Source organism: Felis catus, chromosome C2 (assembly GCF_018350175.1).
Source record: "Felis catus isolate Fca126 chromosome C2, F.catus_Fca126_mat1.0, whole genome shotgun sequence".
Classification (NCBI taxonomy): Eukaryota; Metazoa; Chordata; class Mammalia; order Carnivora; family Felidae; genus Felis; species Felis catus.
In genome coordinates this window covers 81,516,255-81,536,837 of record NC_058376.1, presented here as the reverse complement: position 1 = coordinate 81,536,837, position 20,583 = coordinate 81,516,255, and the positions used below count along the sequence as shown (strand labels likewise).

Genomic DNA, 20,583 nt, shown 5'->3' with positions numbered 1-20,583 from the left:
TAAGAACTCTGACTTCCAGCTTCTTTTGAAAAACCAGGTTTGAGAACACTGGCCTTACATTTCCACATGGTAGTAGCTGGCTGAAGCCCACTGAAGAGATAGCCATCCTGTACTTCATAGAAACCCCTCCCCTCACCACCCCTTATATCACCTGCCAGTATTTGAGTGTGGATCCCGGTAAATATATGGTGGTTTCTTGTAACAGTCTTACAACAAAACTTGGATATATGATGTGACATCTGCAATCTTCGAAGACCAGTTTTCAGGAAGCTGGAACAATGGAGTACAGGGCAAAAGGGCAAAGAGCAGAGCTCAGAGGGGAAAGCCTCCATGTGCATGTCTGTCTGTCTGTCTCTCACACTCACTCTCTCTCTCTCTCTCAGCATGAAAACCATCTAGGAGGCTCTTTAAATAACACAGAAAGCAAAGTCCAAGGACTTTAAGGACTGCCCCCAAGAGTCCTTGACCACAGGTTAAGAAATCACTGAGAGAATAATATATATTGTTTGAAGTAACATCCTGTTTTTGAACAAGACTCATGCATACAGAACTGATACTGTGCAAGGATGTATTAGAGTATAATGGTTTATGTCCTTTCTGACTTGTTAGGAGTCCATTCGAACCAGTCGAAAATATTTTGAAGATCACTGCTTCATACCTAGAACCACACCATATACCTTGCTTGATACCGTATCAAGTAGGGATGCTCTCTTGAAGAAGAGGCAGGTGGGCCAACCTGCTTGGACCTCCTGAAGCAAAAACTTGTTGTTAATGAGTGAGTGGGTCCCATGTTACTAGACCCATCACTCAACAAAGTCAGTTGACGCTAATGGCTCTGTTGAGAACCGGAGTGCAATCATTGGCCAAGGAGTTCCCTAGGAGGTTCCTGACGGGCAAACATTCTGTGCTATTGATTGTAGAAGAATCCGAAGATTTAGTAGTCTGGCATGCAGTTGGCAAAACAAACATTTGTTACTAAAGCAAAAGTGACAGGCCATTCCACAGAAAGTAGATTTGGAAGTAGCAAAGGCAGGGTCTAAACTTTCCTCAAGAAAGAGCTTTGGATCTTCGGGAATGCCTGAACAAGGAATGGCTTCAAGGCCCAAAATTATACACTATATGACAGATAACTTTCAAACTATTTCTCAAAGTGGCAAATCCCTTTTCTGAACCCAATTCTAGACTGAACTCCAGTATATAAAACAGCAATGAATGTAGCTGTGTTCTGATTGAAAGGTAGTTAAGAAGCCAGGGTCTCCCAGGGACATTGTCCACTCCTTCCTTCTCATAAATTTGACATCTCCTCAGAATCCTAAGGCTTTGTGGAACATACTGTTAAAAGTACTGCCATAAGGAATAAAAGCACTTTGGCTTGGAAATTTTTAAGGCTGTAGTGTTAACATCTTCACCATAATCATTACATTTGAACTCAAGTCACAGATTTTCAGTATCAAAATTGTTGTTTTGAAATCATTATTGAAACAGACATGCACAGCAAACCATTAATACAAAAATCAATGAGCCAAAGAGCTAACTCTTCCTTGGCAAATCTCCTAAGATGTAAAAAGAATTATATTAGAACCAACCACCTGTTCCCAGTCTTTTAGAACCCTTAAAACAAAACGCTGGTTTCACTTACCTACTTCATAAAATTAAATCCCTACCTTCTTTATTTAAAATAATTGAATAACCAGCACTTTTGTCATCTCAAACTTTTTGTGAATAAAAAAACGAATGTAAGTTTTTAAAAATATTAAGGGGCAAACAAATAAAAAGAATATTCACCAACTAGTATTTCGGTTGAGGAGTATCTACTCCTTCAGAGGGAGACTAAATCCTACGTTTCTGAGCTTAAAACTTGGTTTCTAAAGATCCTTGATTTTATCATCTTTAGCAGAAGCACAACTCAGAGTTTTCAAAAGCTTATTTTAAAAATTCAGTGTCCTTTATTCAAAGACATTACTATTAGTATGAAGAGAAAGGAGGAAAGAGTACAGTTAGATCTAGGAGAAGGGCCAGATTATTTATGCATCCACAAATTTTTTTTCTATCCTTCAACAGTATTCAAAAAATAAAAAACAACAAAGAAGGTTTCCCTTTATTTTTTTAAATGTTTATTTATTTGAGAGAGAGAGAGAGAGATACACAGTGTGAGCGGGGAAGGGGCAGAGAGAGAGGGAGACACAGAATCCAAAGCAGGCTCCAGGCTCTGAGCTGTTATTGCAGAGCTCGATGTGGGGTTCAAACCCATGAACCATGAGATCACAATCTGAGCCGAAGTTGGACGCCCAACCAATTGAGCCATGCAGGCACCCCAAGATGTTTTCCCTTTACAAAGAATAAATACAATTGCACTTTAGTGGGGCGGGAAAGTAGCCCAAACTTTCAACACTGGGAAATTCCTTCCCAAACTTTCAACTCCTCACAAAAAGCCAACATTTGACCCCCACTACCACTGAGGAATGTGTGTGTGGGGTGTGTGTGTGTGTGTGTGTGTGTGTGTGTGTGTGTGTGTGTGTGTGTGTCTGTCTGTCTGTCTGTCTGCCTGCCTCCTGCACTTTCCGGGTAAGCGTATGCCACAGAACCCATACATTCCAACACATTGAGCAAGCGCACACATGCCTTCCTGGCTTCCCCAAACCCAGCCACCTAGGGGGCACTCAGCTGGAGGCAGGCCTACAAACCAAGCACCTTCCAGCCCTGCCCAGCCATCCTCACAGAAATGCAAAGAGGAAGGAGAATGAGAGAGAGAGAGGAAGTGGCCAGTACAGGGCCTCATAGAAAGAAATGCAAAACCTTTTGTGGGGCAAGCCAGCCACATACTCCTAGAGTTTTTAAATGTCAAAGAAAAGAACAAATTGCGTGAGATTTCCAGTCCTGCTGTCACCGCTGGAATCATTTACTGTCTTGTACACACTATCAGTGAGTACCAGTCTTTCCCCATGCTCTGGAATTAGAGAATGAACAAGCTACATGACACTGTTCACTCAGTCACCTGTGTTCCTATGGCTGCCTATCTCCTGTCCTCCTTCCTTTCCTCCCTCCTTCTTTCTTTCTTTCTTTCTTTCTTTCTTTCTTTCTTTCTTTCTTTCTTTCTTTCTTTCTTTCTAACTGAAGAGGTTAAAGTGCATTTTTTTTCAGTGTTAAACTGTCTAATCGTCTATCTCCTACTCTCTCAAAGATGCACATTTTACTCCAAAATCTTATCCACACAATGACAAGGAAAACATTCATTTCTCAAATATGCATTGTTAAAATCACAAAGATCAGGAGGGACTCAAGTAAAAGGTCTCCATATAACACAATTAGTTACAGCCTGTCCTCACATGAGCTTTTTCAAAGTATCTTCTATTTTGTGAATTGGCTTGAGGTTAACCTGTCCACAGAAACCCGTTCAATTACATTTTTTTTTTTTTTTGGTGTGCTTTTTGAAGGCAAAAAGTAAAGAGAAGAGGTAGCAAGTTAATAGAAAGGTCTTCTCTGATAACATTTTAAGCTCTATTAGAGGTTCTTGACTGAGAAAAGTCATTATTTTTATTTTTAATTATAATTAAGTTCTTAAAATTATGTTATCAAAAAATAACATCTATATCTAGATGCACAACTCTTGCATATCTATTTCATTGATAGTATGATTGTAACTTCCACCTTGTTTACCTAAAACAAAGTCACCAATGTACTGTATAGTAGGTTTCAATATTGTATCAAAAAGAACATATAGATCTTCCTACTCCTTGTGCTTTCACTGTTTCCAGGTGTCAAAAAGGTTTAAAATTTTCTAATGTTAATAAGATGAATCATCTTATGAAAAGCAATTTGTGAGAATCCCCCATTTTCCTTCTCTAAGCCATTTTTATGTACAGATAAAAATGAAAGCATGCCAAACTTTGTGCAACATTCTAGGTCCTAGACAAAAAAGGCTGTATTTTTCAGGATTTAAAAAAATATACTTGAGCCAAAGGCATAAATACAGACCTCTCCCCACAATGCATACACATTATGGCTTGTCTTTTTTTACACTCATTTTCAACCACAATGATTTTTTAAAACATCTATCTTTTATAATTACTAATGCCTCTACAGTAAGACTACTTCAGAAAGTGCCCTCCAATTACGACTAACACTTTCAGTTGTTTCTCAATTATATTAAATTAAATATATAGTGGACTTCAGCCTCTTATCTTCCTCAGCATATCTGTTGTATACATGTAGATTTTTTATTCTGCATTGGGAAAAATATACAAAGTTACCCTGTGACCTATGCAAACATTATCACAGCTCCTGCTGGAGGAGTAGTGCTGTTACTATGTTCCAATTAGGAGGCAGGAAAGGTAATAGGGCCACTGCTTCTTTGAAGCAAGCAGGTTTTGTCAGGTGAAAGGAGGGGCTGCTTTTGAGTCAGAAGCTTCACAGCCCTATCTGTAAAAGGGATGAGGTACAGATCTTCCCCGGCTGTGGTGAGGATAAAATAAGATACACATAAGGCCTGGTGTAGCACCTAAGACACGAGCTGCTTTTTATTTTATTTTTTTTTTCAATATATGAAATTTATTGTCAGATTGGTTTCCATACAACACCTAGTGCTCATCCCAAAAGGTGCCCTCCTCAATACACATCACCCACCCTTCGAGCTGCTTTTTAACTACTAGTTACCTTCCTTCGCCCATTTTCCAAGTCAGAACTGCACAGAACATGCAACACCCTACCCCAGACTATACTAACTTAAAGAAATGGGGGGGGGGGGGTTGAAAATAATCTTTTCACCTATTGTTTTCTTGATCATGTCTTCCTCCCTCCACCACCATATAAATATGATAGCACACAACAGTTAAAGGAAACAAGAGGATAAATACAGGAAAAGTTTACAATTAAGGGGAAATGGACTGTACCTAACATGCTTATTTAGTATATGTTTTTGAGTGATTATGTCATTAATGAGGAACTCTGAAAACCTCATGGATGCTGTCCTACTAATACTCATTCCATCCCCACGGAGAAGCCAAAGGCCAGATTCTGTACAGAAACTGAAGCAGAGAAACACCAAATCTAGGGAAAGATCTGACAGTTACCAGGAAAACAAACCAGAACACAGTCCTGACCTCCAGCAATGGGTTGGTTAAAACCTGGGAAGAACCCACCCAAGCAATTCCCTGAGCTAGACTTTCCTTTTCCACATGGCTTCTAGTCTTAACCAGGGCTACAGCTCACTGCCTAATGCGTGCGACTCAAGATGTCGAGAGATACATCTTCCCTGGCAGTGTTCTATTTCTTAACACAAGGAATGCAGCCACTGAAAAAAGCAATATAACAACAACAACAACAATAAAATCCAACCCCATTTCTGTCTATGGGCAAGCATGGTGATAAAAGGAGGTAATGCTGCTGTTAATGTTTAAATTGACTGTTTCTAATTATTTTTTTCCTAAAAAAAAAAAAAATAAAGTACAGATCATTCAGCATGATGTAAGAGTAAGATTGTTGCAAAGGGTCATTCACAAACAAATCTATTTTCAGTTATTTCCATTAGTCTTGAATGGCACCTTTTGAACCATACAACACTTAGATTGACTTTTTTAATTTAAACAAGTGAAGAAAAAAAAGTCTCAGCACTGTGGACTGAGGATCAGAAGACCTGGGTTCTAGCCCTAGCTTTACTATTTAATGGGTATGTGTCCTCAGGCAAATTATTAAATTTCTCTGAAACTAAGTTTCCTCATCTGAAAAAGGGGATGATATTAATTGTCCCATCTTCTTCCCATAATTATTTGGAATAAATGAAATAATGTGAAGAGGCTGGGACATCATCAGTATTATATGAATATAAGATGCAGGCACATAAAAAATATGTGTATCTCTCTGCGATAACAATAGCATTATTCACATATCAATGCATGGAATCATGAAACCACCTTTCTGAGCACATTTGAAACAAAAATTAAAAATCCAAGCTTCCCCCTAAGGCACACATTAATTATATGATAATGAGAAAAACTGAAAATACCATTCTCACTGCAATGGTCCCATACATATTTTCCTGGTCATTAGGTAACAACATTTCTTATGATATAGGTAAATATCAGAAAGTCTAAAATATGCATCAGAACTCTTTTCATTTATTGGACTTATTAAAACACCTCTTTAATGAAATGTTCTTGAGAGTAAACAATTCTAACTAATGTTCACATCTTCAGAATAAAGTATAGAACAGATAAATAGTAAGGAAATCCAGGAATAAATGAACAAAATGTATCTCAAAAATGCAAGATTATGCAGTGAGAAATAGAGGCTTGGGAAGGAGACATGTATCTATTAAATGATGGGTTAGCTGGGTTAGCTTTTAGATTTGACTGCCTGCTATGAGTGCAAAAGCATCCATTTTCTCTGGTCTACTTAATCTTTACCTCCATATGCCACCAAACTTTACACCAAATTAAAGAAATAATTACTATATTCTCCCTCATCTTTAGAAGCCAAAGCACAACAGAATCTGAATTTTTCTATAAAAGAAAATAATTTTTCTTCACTATTTTATGGAAAGACCAAAGTACATGATCAAAACAGGAAAAGAAAAACCTTAAAAATAATGCTTTGAGCACTCTGCAATTTTGCTGCCCAAAATAGAACCCATAGAGTCCATGCCACCAAATGAAAATTATAACTTTGTAAGCATGAAGTTAAATTATAAAGTAAAAGATTTTTAAAAATATTTTAATGATGATAACTGGGAGGAAGCACTGTTATCTTTACTAGTAGGTGTTTGTTGTTTATTTGCTATTATGTTTTTCTTCAGTGATAGTGTTTTGAATGACTACCCAAAGTAACTGGACTTGAATTTCAGTGTAAAAAGGATAAACTTTGACTAATAAACTATTTGGGCATGTTTTGTTCAACAGAACTATCCCATCCTTCAAATTAAGAAGTCAATCATAACTTTTGAGACATGATGCTTTTGACTAAAAGTTTTAGGAAACTGGTTTAAAAAACTGGCCCAGCCAAGTCACACTACTCTGTTCTTCAACACAGAAAAGAACAATGAAGACACGTTGGTGGCATTTAAGTGGAATTTTTAAAAATGTATTTTGAAACTTATAGTTCAATTTTTTTAAGTCTCCAAAGAAACCAGTCTAATACTATGCTTCTAATGAAATTGATTCCGTCAGAGTACTTGTTATGTAAAATAATCTACTGTCTTCCACAGTATAGAATTCCTAAGTGAAAATGCATATTCAAATCTTTAATTTTCTATCATTTATAAAAATGGCTTATAGATCATCAGAGCCTTCACAGAGTCACTGAGCTAACTAACTCTACTAGTGAGAAGGGATATCCAAGCAAAAGAAAGGAAGAATAGATTGTGCATTGGATGGTCCTCCCAGCAGCAAGCTCACTGAAGAAGCCACACAGGTACCTGAGCCCTGGCTTCCACAAGGTTAAGCACCTATAAGAGTCATTCATCACTCAAAGCAAATACTGATTCCCTTTGTCACAAAGTTCAAACACCTAGCAATTTTCATTTGCCCTGTCAAGACTGAAATCCAGAGCAATGGTTGCTCAGTTAAAGATTTCCTTCTCTTCCCTCCTGATACCATCTGTCTGAAACTACTGTCCCCCACAAAGCACACACGCACACAGACACCCATGTGCACACACCCCACTGAATCACAGAGATGACACACTTAGCTCAAATAATATCCTCTCACAACTGACCAATTGCTCATCTACTTTTGAGAATTCCATTAGAAGACTTGGAAGAGTGATTCAGCGATAGACAGCAAATATTTAGAAAGCTGAGAAGTATCAAATATGTGTAAATAGTTCCTGTAGAAATCTGAGTTTCATAGTTTTGACTTTTAATAAATGTGCCCAAAGTTCCTATCCTTTTATGCATATTTCAACATCAATTACATACCCCCCCACTTGAAAAACTGGATCAACCTCCATAAAATAAAAACATTTACTCAAAATAGTGAAATGTTGATTTTGATATGCAATTAGTTCCAAACTGCCTAATGTCCTTTATAAAAACTCTTCTTAAAGAAAATACATTATATCATTATGTATAAAAGGTGCTACACAAATATTACTAATCTTCTCTCATCTTTATGTAATCTCAGGTTAAAATAATAAAAAATAAACCTTTGAGACCATCCCTTACTGGTCATCTTATACCCAGCCATAATTACAAGGAAATATTATTTTAAAAAACACAATTTGACAAATGCATCACATATCACCAAATCACCTTTTAGAATTAATGTTTATGTAGCCATTTAAAACTTTCATAAATTGCTACAATACAAATTTAAAATGGAGATGAATTTGACAAATTGGAAAATCAAGCAGTACATAAAAACTATTTTGATTTGTAGATTTCAGTGGCTTCTAATATTTAGCTAAATAAGGTAAAAACACCAAATGACCAGTTTTTTAATATTTGTAAGCTTGAATTTTAAACCTACACTACCACCTGAATTATCAACGGTTTTTTTTATTGCTTTTATTTTAATTCTAATACTTATCTCTTAAAGGTTACAAAAATGTGTAATTGTTTATGGCATAGCCTAGAACCATATGAAAAAATTATTAGCCTTTTTTAAAATGGGAAATGTAATGTCCAACTCAAAGCCAAATTAAAGTTATCTTACAGTTTGACATGTATTTTATATTAATATACATTATATCCACACATGGAATCTATTTAATTAAATTCAGGCATCAATTTTTAATTCAACAAATTCTTTAAATAGAAGCCTACCATATAACTTTAACCTAAAAAAATCTTTTCAAAATTAAAAATTGATGCAGCAAAAGCCTTTGTTGCAGGAAGGGTTTGAGGTTGGATGGGGTTTTTTTTGTTTTTGTTTTTGTTTTTTTTCTTTTTGGTATTTAATTCAACTATACACAATGTAGTACATACAAGCAAAATACAATTGAGATACTGTTTTCTTTAACATTCCTATAGGAGACTGAATTCATTTGCATTGGAGACAACACAATTACTGATTTTTAACTCATGAAAGACAAATTCATAGCTTTTTCCTACACTATCTCATAGTATTCACACCATCTCAGTGAAAGCATGTCTATACCACTTGGTTACTTCCTAGCAGTGGGCAGAAATCACATTTTTGAAAGTTTTGTTTCTCACAGAATCATTCAACTTTAGTTACAAAGCACATTCAGGTTAGCGTATGTTCTCGCTCCAAACAATTTATGTGATGTGGGTGCATGTGTGTGTGTGTGTGTGTGTATGCGTGTGCAAGTGTGTAGGTACATATACAGATACATACATATACATTTTTTTCCAACTAAAAACTCGACAAGAAAAATGAAATTTCTGTCAAGGCATTTTCCACAACTTTTAACAGATTTTTAAAGCAATTTCCAGTTTCTTCCTCTTTAAGCAATCTTTGATTCATATACACTACCAAGAAATGTGAATAGAGAAAAAAGATCCAAAGATTTTTATTCAGCAGAGCCTGAAACCAACTTAGAAAGTAAAAAATAGGTGGTGTGTCTATGATTTACATTACAATAATTTGTATCTAATAAGAATGAAACACATGTGCCAAAAAGAAAAAAAAAACAAGAGTTTTCTACTTCTGATGACCCTGAGAATATAATGGTTATATAGTCTGTCTACTATAATAGCACATATAAAGTGATGCTAGAATGACATTTAACAAAAGACCCAATTGGTAAGCAAATGGCATGCCAATAATTTCATAACTTAAGATAAAAACATCTCCTCCCAAATTATCATTAGCTTTAAAAAGTCTATTTGGAATGTAAATATTAAAACTCATTCCTGACAGCAGAAAGAAATCAGAACAATATAAAGAAAATGAGCACTCAGTTGCTGAATGATTTTTAAGTAAGCAAGCAATGAGGATGAATTGTTTTCTTCACATTTTCACTTCAACTAACACAAAAACCACATATAGAACTGACTTAACGCTGACAAATTTGCTTCTAACTTGTTAAATTTCATGGAAATGCAACAAAGGAACACCAAAATAGTCACCATATAACATAAAAGCTTTGGTTTCAAATGTCACAGTACCCTGCTTTTTGAAAGCCAGCACCGTGGTAGTGCCCTGTACATGAGAACATACAGCTGCTTCATCCCAGGGGTCTGAGCTCAGTACACAACACCAGTCATTAGACATCTCTCCCTCAGCCTGCAGAACAAGTAACTAATTCCTGCATTTTAAACCAATAAAGTAAAGGGGGAAAAAAAAGAGTAAAGCCATCCAATCAGAAATGATGCAACCCTCTAAAACAGCAGCTTATGCATACATTTGGTATGTCAGACGTCTTCAGTGTAGTGAATCATACACAGCGCATTTTAATCTACCTCCTAGGTATTTTATATTGCCCACATGTTCAAAGAAATCTTGTACTAATAAGGCTGTTTAAGTCCTAGTTTGTTCTTTATTTAATTAATACTAAAAATTGGGGACATGCTTTTAATTCTGAACTCTTACATAAACACAACAAAATTAGTTAAATGACACTCTGGCTAACAGCAAATAACTCCTGCATTTTGAAAGAAAAAGTTTAGAAGTATACTTGTGAGAAGTCTTAGGAGATGTTAGTAACTTTAAATTAGTATTTTACTTAACATTGCAACATGAGATAATGCACTTCATAACATGAAATGAGACACCAAGTCACCAAAGTTAAAATTCTAGTGATTTTTTTTTATTAATTATAACCCAAAAAAGGACTCAGAACAGCTATACAGCCAATAGAATTAGGCATTTATAGAATAATAGCCCTTCAAATGTTTTAGGTGGTTCTTTCAAACCTTGTTCAATATTTTCATCAAATTTTCAAGTGTTGTAAAAGATGAGTGATTTAAATTTCTTAATAAATACTTAATACATCAGAAAGCTTCAACTTGGATTTCTCAGGTAAAAAAAAAGTACACACACACACACATATATAGAAGTATAACAAATTTAGAATACTTAACTGAAAAACCAATCAGCTACACATTACATCTGCTCCTAGAGAGAAAAACTAGCTTTATATTTCATTTGAAACTGCAAATCATAACTTTTGCCTTTTTTTAAAGGCATAAGCTTTCTGATACGCTACAATCATTTGCAAAGAAGATATTCTGTTGCTTAGTTAAAATAAAAGTATCTGAAAATGAGCCCACAGTTTTTTAAAACCTCTTCAACAAAACATCTAAGTATTTATAAAATTATTATGGTTTGTTTTAGAATCTATTCAATCCTGGCAAAAATCAAGTAAGTGGTTGCACTGTTGAGTATCAGAAAATGTAAAGGTGGCAAATCAAAGACTTAAGAGTTTTCAGCCGAGCTACTTAATGACTAATGGTGAAGAAATGTATGTGAATGGGATATAAACTAAGTTACAACACATGGGAGAAGAAAAAAAAATCTAGAATGAGTAATAAAGGGGCCCAATTTAAAGTCCACAATAAGCTTTAAACAAAGATGTTCTCCCTCATTCTCTCCTCACAGAGATATTTCTCTTGCAGGCAAATCACTGTGGAGAAATCCAACTTCCACAAAATTCTTTACTCCTTCATTAACAGTGCCCTTAAATGTAGCTACAGAACTCATAGAGATACTTGTTTAGCTTCAAACATATCTTAAAAGCAACAACAACAACAACAACAACAAAACGCTCAGAAGCAACATTCAGTAGTCTCAGGGACTAAAAAAGTCTGGCTTTTTAACTGCCACCCATTCCAAACAACCCACTTCTTTACAATGCTATGCAAAATACTGACCTCTTACTGAATTATTTTATTATTCAACATTAAGCTATCTAAAAAAGAAAACTAATTAATCGCGAAGTTTAGTTAAGCAATTTAGTTGACAAAGTAAATATTTACTCTTAACATCTCACAGGAAGTCTTGACAAGCATTTGTAGCCACTGTGCTGGGGGTAGGGGTGGGAGTGAGGGGTGGGAGGCAAGTTTTGATAAACAAGTTTAACGGTCCCAGCGAATTTCACACAGCTAGAGTTCGCCACCCCCCACCCCCAATAAGGCACCAGATATTTTCCAAGTACAGTAAACACCTTATATAATGAAAGTAAAAAATCTAACTTTCTCAACTACGTTATCTCCACCAACAAAACAAACAAAAGCAGTTTTTTAACTATAAAAGCACATTTTTAAAAAACTGAGTGTACTGTGGTATTTATACGTTAAGCCCTATCACAAAATAACTAAGCAAAATATATTTACCTGAGCTTTTTAGAGACTGAGTAATCAACTTCCATGATTTTCCCATGCAATTCCACTTTACCTTTAAAACAGAAATTAAAGCACTCAGAACCTTCCTTAGATCAAACCGGCGGGGGTCTAGGAGGGGCACGCACAGAACTCCACGCTCGGGCTCCGCCTTCGGGCGCCCTCAAGGGGTCTCCTACCGGGCTCGAGCTGGGCAAACTTGGTTGCCAGTGGGAAGCAAGGTGGGCGCCCCGTGTCTCGGGACGAGGTGGGAAGGGCGCGAGCCCGGATCCGACCCCAGGTATAGCTGTGGGTGGCATTACCGGAAAAACAAATTTAATAAAGAGCGGCGCCAATTTGAAAGGATGAGCTCATTTGAAACTCAAGCTGCAGGGCTGGCGCGGCCCCGCTCCTCTCCCGGCCCCCACCTCTCCATTCCGCTAACCCGGGCCCCGAGGGCTCCGCTGCGCTCCCCTCCCTGACTTCTCCACCCGGTGGCCCGCAGAAGACGCACCGAAGCCCCCCACCCACCTCCCCCCACCCCGGGGCCGCAGCTGCGAGAGCCCAGTCCCGGCCGGCTCCAGGGTGTCACCTTGGCCTCGCCGCCGCCCCGCCCCCACCCCGCGCACCCGTGGGGAAGGGTCTTCCGCCGGGCCGGGGCTCGGGGGGCACAGGCTCCCGGCCTTGGGGCGAGCGCGGCTCCGAGCGGTGCGTGTGCGAGAGGGAGAGTTGGTGAGTGCGCGCGCGCGCGAGTGTGTGTGTGTCGCTCTCCGTCTCCCGTCTGGGCTCCAGCGCTCTCGCGGGCCCCCCGGTCGCCTCTTTCCCGGTTCTCAGCCCGGGCCCCCACCGAGTTGAGACAGGGCACCTCGTAAAAAGGTGCTTCTGGCCGAGCGGGAGGCGGGGGGACAGGCGGCGGAAAGCCCCCAGCCCCGAGTTCTTCTCAATAAAATCGGACAAAAAATTCAGAGAAAAATAGGAGCGCTTGAGAGACGAGCGAGAGGGGACTAAGGTTCGGGAGAGGACCGAGAGAGATGTGCCGTCGTGCAGGGATTGGGGTTGGGGGAGTCCCGAAACCTTGGAGGGGATCATCAGGGTGGCGCCGAGGGGGTGCCGAAAGTGGGGGACCGCGAGGCGAGGTGGGGAGGGGGCTCCAAAGGAGAGTGCGGCTCAGGGGACGCCAGAGGGCGAGAGGTCCCGGGCACGAGGCAAGGATAGGGGTAAGGTCCGGTCAAGAGAGAAAGAGATGCAGGATTGGAAGGGGGTCCCTGACAAAGGGGGTGACGCGAAGGTCAGGGAAGAGAGGGAACGGGGGTTCTCTGAGGATGGGGGTGGGGAAACTCTGGAGAGCAGCCCGGGAGCATAGGGAAGGAGGGGTGCCCCCAGAGAGCGAGCGAGCCCCAGGCACCCTCGGAGCGGCACGGGGGTCGCCCCAGGGCTGCGGCTGGGAGGGCAAGGGGGGAATCCGGAGCGGTGGGGGGAGGGGAGCGGGCCGTCCCGGGAGCGGGCCGGCGGCGAGAGTTGAGGGTCTGGTGCGTGGAAGTGAGTGTGCGGGCGCGGGAGCCCCCGCCGGGCGCCGCCCGCCGGGCTCGGCCTCCCTCCGGGCGCCGTCCCGGCCTGAGCTGGGCGAGGCGGGGGGAGGGGGCAGCGGCGACTGCTCACCCGAGAGGGTCTCGATGGCGCGGATGGCCCAGTTCTGGTCGGGGTAGTCCACGAAGGCGTAGCCGGACTTGAGCAGGACCTGTCCCGCCAGGGGCAGCTTCCTGTCCCCGAAGAGCTGCCGGAGGTCGTCGGCGGTGACGGCGGGGCTCAGGTTCCCGATGTAAAGCTTGTTCATCATCCGTCTCTTCCCCGAGAGCCCGCGGCTCCCCCGGCCCGGTACCCGGCGCTCCTCGCCTCCTCCGCTGCCCTCGTCTCTCCTCCTCCTCCTCCGCCCCCCCTCCCCGCCCTCCGCCCGCCCGCCACCCACCCCCACCCTCAGCCTGGCTCCCCCCACCGCGGCCGGCCCGGCCCGCCCGGGGGCAGAGGCGGAGGCGGGGACTCGGCGCGGCTGCCTCCTCGGGGCAGAGTCCCGGGCCGGGCGGCGGCGCGCGGACAAAGCGCTCTCTCTGCCTCCCTCTCTCTCCCTCTCAAGGCGGTGGCGGGAGGAGGAGCAGCGGCGGGCGGCGGCAGCGCACCCCGCGTGTGTCTGTGTGAGAGTTTGTACGGGCGTGTGCGCAGCCGAGAGTGAGCGAGCGAGCGCCCCCTCCCCGCCCCGCGCAGCCGAGCCCCTCGCCCCCCGCGCGGCTACCCTGGCTTCTGCCGCCCGCCGGGCGGGCGGAAGCGGGTCGCGGCCCGGGGCTGGGGCTCCCGGGCGCCAGAAGCCCGGGCGGGCGCGGCGCGGAGGCCAGGCGTGCGGCGGGGCGGGGAAGGCGCGCCCCGGCCGCGGGTGGGAGTGCACGAGGGGGCGCGGGGGAGCGGCCGCCCGCTGCAGGCGTGGGAGGGAGAGGGGCCGTGAGAGAGCGTGGAGAGGGGTGTGCGCAAGGTGGACCGGATGTGAGAGTGCGGCTGCCAGGGCCCGCGGGAAGGTGTGTCTCGGAGGTGAGAGGCGAGGGCAGGCTGGGAGACAACAACTTTCGCGGCGAGTTGGCCGCGTCTGGCGCCCTGCGCGGTCCCGGGCGGAGCGCTCGCTCGGAGACCCGCTCCTCGCCCGGCTCTCCGGGGCGACCGGGCGGCGCGTGTGGTCGAGGGATCGCGGACGGGGGTCGGGACGCCTGGGGCCCGGGACTGTGCACCCTGGAGAAGTTGCCGCCAGCCCTGGGCCTCAGTTTCCCGGCCCGTTGGGGGAGATGGAAGGCCAGAGCGTAGTCACGTCCCCTCCGCCCGCACCCCGTGCGCCCGGAACCCCGCGGCGGGCGGCAGCCTGACGTTGGCAGCTGCTCTCTATTCTGGGAAGTGCCGAGGGCTTCCCGAACGGCCGCTGCGAAGCCAGGTGGCGGGTGGGGAGGCCAGCGGGGAGGGGGTAGGGGCTGCGGCCAGGAGGACGGACGCTTGCTGCTGGATTTCGAGGCCGGGTTCGGTCCCAGAGCAGGGGTGGTGGGAGGCGAGGGTGGCTGGAAGCGGAGGCGCTTGGGCTGTGTAGGAGTTCCCCAACCGCTGGGAAGGGCCCGGAGAGGAAAGAGGTCCTTCCAAGCGGAGGAAACAACGTGACCGACGGAAGAGGCAGGGTTGCGTTGATAGCAGCCCGAGCCGAGGGGCTAGGGAAGGAGCCAGAAGGGCTGGAGGCGGTTGGGAGTTCCTGGGCCCGGCTGGAAGTCTGGTGGTTAGAGCCTAGTCCCAGCCAGGAAATAAAATTCTGCAGGGAAGAAGAAAATTGGCAGGATTCAGTAGTGAAGAAAGGGCAGAAGATGATTCCAAGATCTGGACTTGTGGGGGCTTTAGTGGGGGTGATGGCTTGACGAGAGAAATAAGAGTTCTTGGGGACGTTGGGGGGGGGGGGGGTCTCGGTGAAAATGGAACAGCTTCAGATCTCTTGGCTGGGTTGTGATGTACTGTCTTTCCTAAGCTTTTCTATTAACCAAGGGGTAGGAGGGAACACGGCTTGTTTGTTTGTGTTGTTTGTTTGTTTGTCTTTTTAAAAGCATGTTTCCAGGCCCCTTTCTTTGAAGACTGTGAGCCTGGAGTTTGTATTTTCCTTAAGTACTCCCAGGTAATTCTTGTTTGGGACGCCCTGGCAGGTGGAAGGCCTATAGGCTTGGAACTCAGACCTTCCTCCTTTCTGCCCCCAGCTGTGTGGCTTAGAACGTTCCAGCATCTGTGAGCCTAAGTTTCTTCATCAGTAGGAAGGAAGGAAGAAAGAAAGAAAAGAGAAGAAAACAACCAAATCTTGAAGGGCTGTTTTGAAGTCCATATGAAAGATAATTGAGTAGGGTGTTGAGACAGTGGCAACACATTTAATGCTTTTCTTAGGAGCTGATGAGCTTTAAAATATTTTCTTTTGGAGAGGGAGATCTCCTTAAATAATTCGTTGTCCAGAGGAGAAAGAATGGATACATTTTTACCTAGATATTGCAGTTATTTGAATTCTGGCTTTGCTCTCAAATATTCTCAAATTTCCTCTCTCTAAAAAAGGATTGGATTTTACTGCTCCTGGAGTGGGATAAACTGAGTGTAGATGCTTTCCTACCACAATGTACTGGAGAATCATAAATGAAAACTGCGTGTATATAAACCTATGCAGACCAAGAGGTAATGATCTTCAGATTATTTACACAGATGCCCCTAATTGGTATTTATTTCCAGTAATTCAGATTTGCATCTTCTAAGAGAAATGAGAGTGGCAGGGGTACTTAATCTTGCTCTTCTCTGAAAGGTTAGTAAAGCTTTTTTGTTGTGTAATATTTTCAGGCATATTAATTCCTTGGTCCTACTGCAAAACCACAAACATTTTAGCATGGATTCTGTAGCGGGCAGCAAGGATCTAAAGATTCTTAGCCAAGGGGGCTTCTGGTGAACTCTCTTAGCATGTTTCACCTGCTCACTTTGAAAATTGTTTCTGAGAAGTAACTGTTCACTGCTGTACTTTGTGTCTTCTGTCATGCCAGCATTTTGTCAGGAGGACATGTTTCCACCATCCCTCTGATTGGTAGCACCCACAGTTTCATATCCTAGAATGCAGATTTGCTCTTTCACATGGTAGAGAACAGGACAGCCTCAACTTGGAAAACCAGAAATCCAGAAGTCATTGCCCCTGCCTGACAAAACTTTATTTTCTCCTGAGTTCCCCTAACTTATCCCCTCCTAGAGAGTTGAAATGGAGATGAATCTAGACTGAACTTAAGCCTAATAAGCCAAGATTTTTATGAATGTTTAACTGAGGTCAAAAATTTGGAGACATTTTTATATTAGGCATATTACTTTTAGGCATATTAACCTTTTCCTCAAGAATGTTGAAGGCAGTACAGACCCTCGTGATTTTTCAGTGATTCCTTTGGGCAAGCTTGCAGTGGGGTAGCTGGGACAAGATTTCCTAATGTCACTCTGCAGGTAGGAGAACTGAGGTCCAGAAAAGTAAAATTTCTTCCTGGTCATACAGAGAGATTGAAACAGGACTAGAAAGCATATTTTAGCTAAACAGAGGCTGTGAAGTGTTAAGTCTTCATTTTGGACTTTTTTAAGTTTTTTTTTTTTTTAATGATCTCTTCACCCAACATGGAGCTCGAACTCACAACCCCGAGATCAGGAGTCACATGTTCCACCTGCTGAGCCAGCCAGGCACCCCTTGGACTTTCATGACCAAAATATTTCTGTCTATGGACAGAGCACCTTCTGATAGCATCACTGTGGTCACCTTAACCTTCTGAATCTACAAAAACACACCAGAAATGTTTTTGCTCAACTAATGATGGTGGTCTGAACGGCCAATGGTGCTAGGTAATGCACGGAGTTGGGTGGGAAAATGAAGCCTGCTTGCCAGAAGGCTGGGGGGAAAGCAATATTCGGAGCCAATTCAGTATTTGGTGGCATCAGCACCTACTTGCTCATTGGGAATGATGTAGTGGTAGGGTAAGGTCTTTTAGCAGCTTTTCTTGAATTAGTAGAAGAAAAATTGTTTGACCTTATTTGAGTTAATTCACCTCTCTGAGTTTCAGATTCCTCATTTGTAAAATAGTCTAACCTACTACTTCAACATAAACTCCGGCTTCTCTGTATTTTTCATATTTTTTTCAAATACTGGGCTGTCTCAGCTCTACTTCATTGCACATCTCCTTTCTCTGGAATGTTTGTTCCCCTGGTAGACTGCCTCCTCCTTTGACTTGACCCCAGAATACACACAGCACTTCATACAGATAAGAAATATCTTGTCTAGTGGTGATCGCTGCATGATGTTGTGAATATACTAAAAGCCATTGAAGTGTGGGTTTTAAATGTGAATTTTTGGTATGTGAATTGTCAATTTTTAAAAATTATATGAGGAAAAAGAAGTCTTCTATATGGTGAATTTCTAGAGAAATGAAATTTTGTTTTGTTTTGTTTTGTTTTTCATCCTTTGGCCAGTATCAAACCTTGCACATAATAGAAGTTCAGGTAATATTTATTGTATAAGCAATTTGCTTATACATCCTTTGAGATTTGCTCAAAGGATTAAATGAAGGCATATGAGATTGTACCTATCTTGTGCAATGCTTACCATGTAGTGGGAGAAAATGTTCACTTTTCTCCCCTCATTGAATCCATTCATTTATTCATGCCATTACACACTGTTAGGCACTGAGAATACAGAAATGGATAAACATTGTCCTATCAAAGCATTTAGGATCAGTGGGGGGTGGGGGGAAAGGGGCAGAGGCAGATATATAAACACTTTATAGAATGGCATTAGAGATGCCATAAAAGACTTTGAGCATAGAGGAAAGATCATCTCATTCAGTCTAGGGTCAGGGAGGGGATCGTCATGGAAGAACTGATAATCAGAAATGGGTTTTGAAAGATAAGCAGGGATTTGCTAGGACAGGAGAAGGAGTCTGCATGCCAGGCAGAAGGAATAACAAATGCAAAAGCATAGAGACATAATAAAGCATCTGCTCCACACCTAAAATCAGATTCAAATGTTGACTCAGAAACAACTTTGAGAAAAAGAGAACAGAAAATAATGCCTCCCACCAAAACAACAACAACAAAAACAGTTTCCAGAATTAAAGACCTAGTTCTTCAGATTGAAAGGGTTTAGTGAAAGCCCAGCAAAAAGATCAGAGCCGGTCACCTGGCTGGCTCAGTTGGAAGAGCATGCAACTGTTGATCTTGGGGTCCTGAGTTTGACCCCATCCTGGGCATAGAGTTTACTTGGGGAAAAAAAGACATTCAAGGATTCAGATATATACTCATTTCGGGGGAAGCTACCAGAGAATAAGTGCCAGCCAAACCATGGAAGAAGAAGATACGAGATTTGGGAAATCTGGAATCCAACCCAGGAGATGATGAATAGAAGATCCAGAATGCCACCAATGCAGTTTTCCAAAGAGCAACCAACACAGATTGGAACAAGAGGATAGGTGGCTAAGTAAGAGAGGACCTCAAGGAACGAAAAGATGGAACTTCTGTATGAACACATAGTAATTGTTTCTAATAGGATGCCAAGCATGTTGGAGCATTTGGGGAAAAAATCATAGGTATATGGAAAACTAGGCAGATGGAAAAGGAAATCATTAACTCTAGGAAAAACACATAGTCATAGAAGAAAGGAGCAATGGTCATAGGCTCAACAGTGAAAATATTTGTATAGTCATAATGTAAACACTGGTATATTATCCAAACTGCATAAAGAGAACCTACAAATTAGAAAAAGACAACTGTTAGAAAAATGGGAAAAAACATGAATTAACTAATTCACAGAAAATGAAACAAATGGACAATAAGCTCAACTCGAGAAATTGAGGAAATTAAAACTATTCACAAACATTAACTTGGCAAAAATTATGAAATTCTGAATACAGGGATCGGTGAAGATGTACAGCATCAGAAACTTCCATCCACTGCTAGTAAGAGTGTACGTTGGTATAATTCCTCTGAAGAACAGTTTGTCAATATCTAGTAGGACTGAAGACCTAGGCCCGTAGCACTCCCTGGCAATCTCCCGTTCTCCTAGATCGCCTTTACGTATCTCACCTCTCTCCACATCCTCTACCCTCCAATTGCTCTTCATCCACCCTAGGTCTCAGCTGATAACCTTGCTCTCTGTTTCACCAAGAAAATAGAAGCAATGAGAACACTTCAACAAATTTATCAGCCCACATACCTGCATCTGTGCCCGTAGACACTGCCTTCTCTCCTATTGCTGTGGACAACCATGCATGATCCAAAAAAGGGGAAAAAAACTGATGACTCCAGAGAAAATGAATAAACATGCACACCCTTTGACCTATCAATTTCTCCTCTAAAGAAATTCTATATGTGCACAAAAATATACGAGGTTCATTTTTGCATGAGGATTAGTGAAGAAATGGAACCCAGATCCGTCATCAAGAAAATGGATTTTTTTAAATTGCAGTATAGTCATAAATTGAATATTTTACATCAGGTCAAAGAATGTGCATGTTCATTTTTCTGGAATCCTTAGTTTTTCCCTCTCTTCTGGATGAAATCAATGTAATAGGCTACCTGTATCAATGTTAAATACCAAAATATATCTTAATGAATGAAAAGTTGTATTGTAGGAAGAAGTGTTTGTTATGAACCACTTATAAAGTCTGAAAACATGCAAAACAATTCTATTGCTGATATGAACACATTTATATGGTATAAATGTATGAAAACATGCATAGGAATGACAAACTTCAAATTTGGGATGATTACCTCTAGGAGGGAAAAAAAATGAGTAGATGGCAAGGTATACA

At 42.1% G+C, this 20,583-nt stretch overlaps 1 protein-coding gene across 4 annotated transcripts in view; it reads right to left on the bottom strand.

Annotated features, from left to right (window-relative positions):
• IGF2BP2 (insulin like growth factor 2 mRNA binding protein 2) overlaps positions 1–14,138 on the bottom strand; it is a 157,718-nt gene extending 143,580 nt beyond the window's left edge. For 2 of the 4 annotated variants that reach the window (XM_019840016.3, XM_019840017.3), the window contains exons 1-2: positions 13,874–14,138; positions 12,230–12,290 (exon numbers count right to left, since the gene is read on the bottom strand). In XM_019840016.3, coding sequence (XP_019695575.1) covers positions 12,230–12,290; positions 13,874–14,051 — 239 coding nt within the window. In that variant the 5' untranslated portion in view covers positions 14,052–14,138. The remainder of the gene's footprint in view (positions 1–12,229; positions 12,291–13,873) is intronic. The other 2 variants (XM_011286035.4, XM_019840018.3) reach the window with 1 other exon arrangement.
• Positions 14,139–20,583: the final 6,445 nt, after the last annotated feature.